At 44.9% G+C, this 9291-nt stretch overlaps 1 protein-coding gene across 1 annotated transcript; it reads left to right on the forward strand.

Moving 5' to 3' along the window:
* The first annotated feature begins 3303 nt into the window (after positions 1-3303).
* On the forward strand, positions 3304-7820 carry LOC139694760 (cuticle protein 19.8-like). The gene is made up of 3 exons (XM_071593267.1): positions 3304-3413; positions 4837-5247; positions 7033-7820. The coding sequence occupies exons 1-3, from the start codon at positions 3402-3404 to the stop codon at positions 7429-7431; spliced, it is 822 nt and encodes a 273-aa protein (XP_071449368.1). The 5' UTR covers positions 3304-3401; the 3' UTR covers positions 7432-7820.
* Positions 7821-9291: the final 1471 nt, after the last annotated feature.

The following is a 9291-nucleotide window of genomic DNA, read 5'->3' on the forward strand; positions in this document are numbered from 1 at the left end:
TGAAATTATGAAGTATTTTGAATCATTCCCGTGATTCTGAACAAACCTTGCGTAGAGATAAATAATTAGAGCGGATTGATCGGCGACATTATTCGCTCATTCTCGACTATTGTCGGCAGGAGAGCCCAACCGTCGCCATGGCCATCGTTTGGCGAGCACCGATGTCGTAGCGAGAGGACCACACCGCCATGCGCATTTTCCAGTTCGCTAGGAATTCACCTGTGAATTAGCTTATAAATCAAAAAGCACTCCTATAACATCATAAAAAATCATAATGAGGAACTTCTTGCTCTTACCTTAAGGAAAGTAAAGTACATGTTTACAATGAAATATGAGTCCGTAATTGCTTCGACGACCAGTTTGGACATGAGCAGTCCAGCAGAAACCATCAGATCAAACTGGAAAGGAAGAGAAAAAACACAGATATGTCATTAAAGCGTCTCCAGATAACATCTTGTGCAAGTTGCAGTCCTCGAGAGATCTTTCATGCGTGCAAAAAAGTGATCTGGATTCGAAACCGCCAATCTGACGGCCATCCATGTATGCTTAAATTTTTGATAAACCCGATCTCGGGTTTTTTGCTCGCAACAAGAGCACCATGTAGAATATTGATTTATAATAAAACTCGTTTTTCCGCGCCTATACTCGTGGACGCAATGCAATATTGCTGCTGATTTATCGATTCTCGGTCGTTCTAACATTCATCAAGTTAATGGTACGTTACTACGTTATGACATAAACAGAGAACCGAAAGCAAGGCAAAATATGATATCTACATATATAATTCTCATTTATAAATATTCCGTTTAACCAAGAAGAAGCTATTTATATTGGTGCAAAGGAAAAATATCAAGTTTTTACTAAAATAAGTGAGTTTTCACATGAATTTTAGATTAAGTAAGGCATATCTTAGATCAAATTCTCATGAAAGAAACTTCTTTACGGGGCAAGGAAAGCCATTCACTGCCCTAAATAACAAATTTCCGATACATCCATTTGATTAAAAACTATGCAAAAACAAAAGAAAGAGAGATGCTAAGTGATTGTAAAATTACAATTATTAATATTGTATATTCTCACTCATATTTTTCCATGAGAAAACGATACTCAATGTCCTAGCATTTTGATATTACAGCCTTTAAGCGCCCGACCTTTGTGGCTTGGCAAGTAACGTGACTACTCAACGACCTTGAGGAAGCTAGGTTTTATTAACCTACTAAAGCTGTGATTTCAACATATCTGAAGCCATGTCCTTATAGCGGTGTTTTCTGACTGGGTCCCCTTCAATCGAGTCTCATTCAACGGTTAGGCCCAAGTTAGCCCTTTCCGACTAATCAACATAGCAGTCATCATTCCGACTCATTAATTAATGAACCCGGGATAACTCAATTTCATTATTTTCAGTACTCTCACACATAAAGCATCCGATGGAGCATCCAGGGGATGCTCTCCCACTCCTCCTCCCCCCTCCCTCCCCCGTCCTTTTCCGACCCTTTTCTGCATTCTTCTAAGTTCAAGATGATGAACTCGCAGACCTAGTCAACGCCTTCGCCCCAATTTTCTCAAGCTATATTTAAAACGTCTCCGATTAACCATTTGCCCCTTTACGTATGCATCTGAAACCTACCCGAAAAGAATAATAGACACGTTAATATCAAAAAGAAAGCAAATATTCTATTAAAAAAATATCCATTATTGCCCATGAGTGATCGAATGGGATTTGTGAATAGAGATACTTAAGGAGAAGAGCTGAGGACTCATATTTCATGTATTTAAGCATAAATCATTGCGCAATTAATTACTTAAAAATCTTCGAATCTTACGCTGGGCATTTAGCCAATTTATTGTTTTACACTGCGAGCAAGTTATTTCCCATCGAAGAAATGAAATGACAAGGGTGCCTTCCTCTTAATTCGAGCGACGGCCGGAATAGGATTAAAAACCTCTTTTCCGACCGATTTTCATGCCCAGAAAACCACGCAACCACAAATGCTGCGGGCATGTGACAGCGCACTAAATTTTAACCTGGCCAACGCTTTCACATATTTTGTCATCCTGATCAAATTTCGCTAATAGACCAGCAATTAATTACCTTGAAGACAATGAAAGCAAAAAAATCTATTTTTAAACGGAGAGCAATAACATTCCGCTTGGATCCTACTTGACTTTTGGTTAGTTAAATATTACTTACGGGTTATAAAACAGAGGAATGATAATTTTGGTCAACATTTAGGCCGACCTCATAAGTGGTAAAAATTGGGCGCCCTTGTGCACAGACTCTCCTTAAAAGATCACTCATACCTCAATGTGAGACAACGGGAGATGGGATCACCTCAAGGAGGACGCGAAATTTCTAATTAAGAATTTCACGTGAGGACAAAGTTCTTGATAAGGGAGATTACTGTGACTTTTGTTGTTAAATCCAGTTTTAAATTATTTACGGAATTTTTTAAAATTTTTAATTAATTGACTTATCGTATATTTAGGATGCAATTAGGATGTTTTTATCATGCCTGAAATTTGAGCAGATTTTATCAAATGATACATTTATCACCTACAGTTTATGAATCACTATTCATCAGCTAGAATACTTAACTCTACTGTTAAAACCATGACGTGCCTGAATATATTTTCTCTGAAATGTCACTCATAGCCCAGGGAAAATATTTTCTGTTCCTGATTCAATAGCGAAGGTGCACCGAAATGAAAATCATAGTTTTCAAAAATCACTCCTCTGGAATTCCAACCTTTCCGTGGCATAGTTTTGCGATTCCAACGGCTGAATAAGCAACGAAGAGACCGTCATGTCCCCAGATCGCTCGGGCGAGGCAGCAGTCCTAAGGGAAGCCTCCAAGGGCGCCCAAAGGCCGTCATCTTCTCTCCCTTTGGGAATCCGAAGCGACGGACGGTTCCTCTGCAGAAGCAGCCTCGTATTCCTCCCCTCCCTCGACCCCACCCTCCCCCTCCCACCGCCCCTCCGGCACACCCGGCCACACCCGCCGACATCGACCGCGTCTTCAGCCGCGGAGAGGAACCCACCGAAGATCGGGTCCCCAGAGAGTGGGGAGGGGGAGGGGGGCTGGAGGGAGGGGATACGGCGGGGGAGAGTCTCGACCTTGCCGCTTTGAAATCCTCCACCGGCGGGCTGGCGTCTCTTCTCGCGCGGAGTATCCCCTGTCAAGGTTACTTTGCGGAGCGGTGCGAGCCGGTGGGCGGGGTCCGAAGAGTGTGGTGGGGGAGGAGGTCGTGGGATGCCCTGGGACGGGGTCTCTCCCTCCTCCTGCGTCCTATATATAAGCCGTCCCGCGGTGCAGATCAGCAAGTCGAACGGCGGATCACCTCCAATCCTCAGCAGCTAAAGCAGCGATTTTCTCTCGCAAAACCTCAACAACTTCATCAACATGAAGGTTCTGGTAAGTTCGCGACACTCTGCGCCACGGATCCTTCTTCTTCGCCATCCTCAAAGTTTACCGAGCAGAAATGTTGCCTTACGCACAGTGCTGCCTTAACGGATTCTAGGGTGCGCTCGTCTGTCGTCATCGCACTCCATCGCGGCTATCGGATTATTATTTTGCCTGTCGAGCCACCCCCGCAAATCAAATCGTGCCTTGCTCAGAAGTCCCGCATACCTCTTCTGCCATTTATTCGCTCGCATTATTTGTTGTTAAATCGAATGCGGAACTACTTCTAGACTTTGCTAAAAAAACGTACTCCTTTCGTTTGATTGATTTGAGTAGATTCAATTCCGGATACGCGAAAAACATCGGGGTGAATATTACCACTGATGTGGGTCATAAAGCTACGTAAGTTACTTTTTCTTTTAAATATTATTCATGATATTTTTTTAACTCCAAATTCAATTATCTGAAAGGAGGTAATTGTCGAAATTAGTAAGTCCACGAGCCCATTTGGTCTCTCGCCGACGCCCACTCGACCCGTCTGATTTCGACGACGCGCAACTCTCCATATTCCCGCCATTGTTTACGATTGGCACTCCCTCTGCGGGCATGAACGCCAACTTCGGAGTCGCAAAATTTCTGTCATTCGGTTGACTGAAGGGGGAACGACGAAGTTCACACAAAGTCGAAGTGCAAATGAGAAAACCTGAGGGAAGACAAGTGTGAAGAAGTTAACATGAATTCTTCCCACTGACTCCCACCTCCGACTTACTTTTTTGAAAAATCATCATTTCCCTGAGGAGCCTCATGTCGTGCTTCGCGCTATTTTTTCATTTTTTGTATCATTCCCAGCCATAAGTGGGACGAACCGTACGATATCCCCTTCGACTGTTTAAATGCGACCGCGCTGGAGCAATACGTTTAGAGTATTTACGACGATTTGGTTTCAATATCCAATTCAGAATCACGCTCCGCTCCTATATTAATTTGAAATTTCTATTTCACCACTGGAAATTGCCACTCCACTCGCTTAGATCACTCAATCTCCAAGGCCCTGTGATATTATTTTCATATGTAGATCCACATTTCACAAAGAATTGTTTCGTAAAACGCGCAGTGTTTGGATTTTCTTTTCTAATGCTAGTGATTACAATCTTATGGAGTATCACTAGCGGAATACGAATCACTAATTAAACTTTGGTTAATTAGTCCGAAAGTTTTGAAATTTTGAGATTAAATATATCACGATCCACCAGAACTCCCCTGGGAGAAGACTGCCAAAAAGATCATCCTCAACCATTTAATGAAGAAATAGATCTCGAGAGTGATGGCATCACGCGCGCAGTGCATAGGTGCGCGATGGGAAAGCACTCCCTCCCGATGATGCGTCCCTCCTGATCCTCCTCTCCCCTCACGGATGTCTCTTCTCCCTCCGCAGGTGTGCCTGGCAGTCGCCGTCGCTTGCGCCTCCGCGCAGCTGCACGTTTTCCCATTCCCCTACGCCCACCCCTACGTCCCATTCCCATACACCGCCTACTCCACCTACAGCGTGGCCCCCGTGACCACCGCCTCCACCCAGTACCACGCACAGGACTCCTTCGGCCAGTTCTCCTTCGGACACGCCGGCGACGGACAGTCCCGCGTCGAGTCCAAGAGCATTGACGGAGCCGTCCGAGGCGCCTACTCCTACTTTGATCCCAACGGCAAGCTCATCAACGTCCTCTACCAGGCTGACGGAAGCGGCTTCCGTGTTCTGGGAGCCAACAACCTGCCCGTCGCCCCTGAGGCCCCCGCTGTGCCCGCTGTCGAACTCCCCGTCGGACCCGAACCCGTCCAGGATACCCCTGAGGTCAGTATGCGGAAAGAGGGTTGGCGGGGGGGGGGGGGTCCATCACGAAATGCTCTTCTCTGAGAGCCCTTTGATGGGAGTGAAGTTTTGTGGGATTCCGAGGGCTGCAATGGCAGACGAAGACAGCTTCAAACACATTTGCACTCGAAATATCAGTTCATTAAGCTCAAACCTTTAGGCTAATACGCTGCAGCGATTACCAAAATTTATTTTTTTTAATCCAAGGGTACACCGCTCATGTGTTTCCTAAAATGTTTATGAGAAATGCAATAAAAATATTAAAGGGATGATACGCATGAATGTCGTCTGTAAACTGTTTGGTTGCATTCTCATCGAGTTAAAACAAAGATCATACACGATTCCGAGTCCCGGACTCTTCACTCTGTTTTTTGTCATTTGACGTAAAAGGCAATATTAAATTGCCCAAAGCGTAAAGGTTCCTGAAATATGTCTAGACCGTTCCTTACGAAATTTTTCGAAAATTACCAAAAATGAATATTTGCTAAAATAATATTTCCCGAAATAACGCGTACTTATGAAAATAATCAGATTTAGATACATTTTTGTGCCGAGTATATTTTTATTGCTTTTCACTGCTATGAATTATCTTTTAGAGTAAAAATCACAAAATTAATAATATTTTTATCCTTTAGGTGGGCATGAAAACTCGAGACACAATTCGCATTGAACAAAATTAAACAAAAAATTTAGGGGAAAATTCTCATTTCAATTAACGAGGGCAATATGCATTTTGCTGGGACCATTATGGAATCTATTTCACGGGGCTAGCTTATTTTTCTTATGGCGAGGAAATCAGCTGAGAGAGTTAGGAGAGATAGGAGTTTTGCCTAAGAAATATCTGTAACCCCGCCCATATTTGGAATAGCTTTAATGAAAGAGAAAACCGATCCAACCGGCCTCTCGTTTGATAATGCTTCACACGTTATGACGCAATGTAAGAGGGCCCCGCCAGGCGCATTAAGCCCTGCCCTCCCCGCCCACCTACCCCCACCCTCCCCCTCTCGGCCTGACGCGAGTCACGTCGCCGGCAACCTTGCAAGGTCACTGCCAAGGGACGCCCCCGGTGCCCTTCCGCGTGGAAGGGCCTCCGACCGGTGAATCACGGCTGCCCTCAGCGGGAGCCCACCCCGACACACTGGAACAACGCAGCCCGCCGCCTCGCTGGCGAATAACGCACCAAACAGAGGAGCAATTACCATTAGATCGCCACTCCTCTTGGGTCGAATTTACTACGCGGACAGATTGGTCGCCGTCAAATGAAGGAAAGTGAGCAATGATAACTTTCCGAACACCTAAAGCCTATTGGAGGTGCTGACAAATTCGCTACCTGTTTCTTCTATAAAAACATGAATTTAGGGTCAAATTCAACACCTAATATTTAAAAAAAATCTTAAATCAAGAAGATAGAATCAAAGACTTTGCGTTTCCACGGGAAAGAATTCATTAATTGATTACCATCCGCTGGTTTCGCTACACTGTAGCATCATCCGGACTGACACTAGGAATTAATATATACCTGTGGAAACGCAGTCTTCGATTCTTTCTTCGTGCTTCACACATGGATTTTTCTCAAAGTATCGGCCTCGACTATTTCTAAAAATAAAATCGTTTCTTGCGAACGATTTTGGGAGAAAGTCCGTATTAAATTAAAATAAGTTGCCCAAAGGTCACCAGTAGCGTGGCGTTGGATTAGAGGGATGACTAGTGTCGACGTGTAAACGACGTGGTCATCGACCCGACTGCCTAACTCGCCTCTCCCCGCAGGTGATCGCCGCCCGCGCCGACTTCGAGAAGAAGTTCGCCGAAGCCGCCGAGGCCGCCGCCGCCGCCCCCGAGGAGCCCACCGAGGTCGCCGTGTCCCGCCGCCGCCGTGACACCGCCGCCCTCCCCATCCTGCACGCCCCTTTCGTGCACCACGTCGCTCCCCTGCCCGCCGTCAAGACCACCTTCAAGTACAAGGCTTTCGAGCCCGTCGATGCCGCTGTGCCCGCCGACACCAAGAAGCTCGAGGTCGCCGAGAAGGAGCAAGAGGTCATCAGCTACCCTTACCCCTATGCCCTTCCCTTGATCAAGGCTCTCCCCATCGACGAGAAGGTCGAGGAGCCCAAGACCATCGAGATCAAGGCCTTCCCCGCCTTCCACCCCTTCGGCTACTACTACTAGAGGCTTCGGTCGGACGAGAGAGAGCGCGGCCCCGGGGTGCCACCTTCGACCCGGGCGCGGCCCACAACGGCCGGGAACCCTTCAATCGATCACGACCACAGCACCGAACCTGAACAACGACTACGGATGCGAAAGAATAGCTTATACGAGCAAAATTTAAGCAACCCGTAAAACTGGAATTGAAGAATCAGGACGACCACCGTAGGGACAGCAGTGATTCTTAAGCGAAAACGCGAGAACGTAACTTAAAAGAAAACATTGTTTTTTTAATAAAAATAAGACTTTTGTACTTAGCTCTCTAAGCTCTTTGTAGAGTTCTGAAATTTTCTAAGCGTGTGAAATAAAAATACACTCCTCCGCCAAGCGGGGGAGTTATTTTTTTCTTATAACTGTGGACCAATATTCTCTTCCTCCTATCGACCACCCGAGTCCGCCTCGACTCCCTTGCCTCGGGGGGTGGGGCCGGGGCTACGAAGCGGAGGGAACTCTGGCACCCCCCGCCAGTTACCCTCTCCTCCTCTTTCCCCGACCAGAACACCCAATCACGAGTCGAGTCATCTGTATGCTCCCTTGCACATCCCCTAACAACTAACTTGCTCAATAAAATTGACCACATTACTGATCACTGGTGGTGGGAATGCACAGAATCATCGAGAGGGTTTGTAACTCCCCTCAGGTTTGTATACACTGCAATACGATTTCGATCACAAAAACCAAGCAACCGGCTGCGACATTGCAATCGCTGCTAGGTGTATAGAGATCAACTCCTGATGAAATCGAGCGACTGCAAAACTGCCCTAGTGGAGGTAGTCGCGAGGTAAGGTTAGTCTCGCCTTTGGTCCTCAACACTTAGTCCGAATCCTGGCAACGCGTTCGGTTCAAACTTCCAATGGTGGACAACTTGGGCCAACCTCATCTCCCTCCCGCTCCCCTTTTTCGACCACATTCAACACTACATATATTGCGATTTAAGGAATTTATTGCATGGAAAATATTCCAGAGTTGTAAATAGTGCCCAGATGTCATTCCAGTATGAATAGAAAATTACAGTTGACCATTTTGGTTCCCTTTCCATTTTTATTTCAAATAACTTTGTCAGATTGATTTGTGATCACCGTTTTCAGCATCTGTGCGCACTTGAAAAATTCAATACTTCTTAATATTTCGGAATAGTTATTCCTTTTCTTCTTTTGGCGTGACTGCCAATTAGCTGGCAAAAGAGCAGCGTTGACATGATAAACATTTTTACGTTCCATTATTTTTCTTCTAATAACTCGAACCTTTATGGGAGTATTTTTTGAGGCCATGTCGTCCATTTACTTATATAAAATATTTTTAGACAAAGGAAAGGAAAATTGAGTGATGATAGCCATGTTCATCCACTGCGTTTAAGTTTTCGAGTTCCAAATTATCTATATATTATTATTTTTGAAAATAATTCCTAAAGTGAATTACTCTTCATTTACTAATAGTTATATATATATATAAGAAATGGTAAATATATATATATATATATATACATGATATGGTAAATATATATATATATATATATATATATATATATATATATATATATATATAAACCATAAACACAGTAATCAACCCGAAGGTGGGTTTGGTAGGTGACGGTAGAGTTCACCCAGTACTAAGCCCTATACGGCGCGTGAAATTCCAACATCAGGGTAGGGGGGCCAGTTCCTTTCCCTGTGCCGATTATGGTTTCCCAGAAACATCTGGTACCCGAAAAATCACATAGCTTGGGTGGAGCTGCAGGTGCCCAGAGTGCCTTGCCCGGGAATCGAACCCGGGACCTTTCGGTCAGCAGTCCAAAGCTCTATAATAAATATATGTGTATATATA

Source organism: Hetaerina americana, unplaced genomic scaffold, assembly GCF_022747635.1.
Source record: "Hetaerina americana unplaced genomic scaffold, ioHetAmer1.1.p SCAF_54, whole genome shotgun sequence".
Lineage (NCBI taxonomy): Eukaryota > Metazoa > Arthropoda > Insecta > Odonata > Calopterygidae > Hetaerina > Hetaerina americana.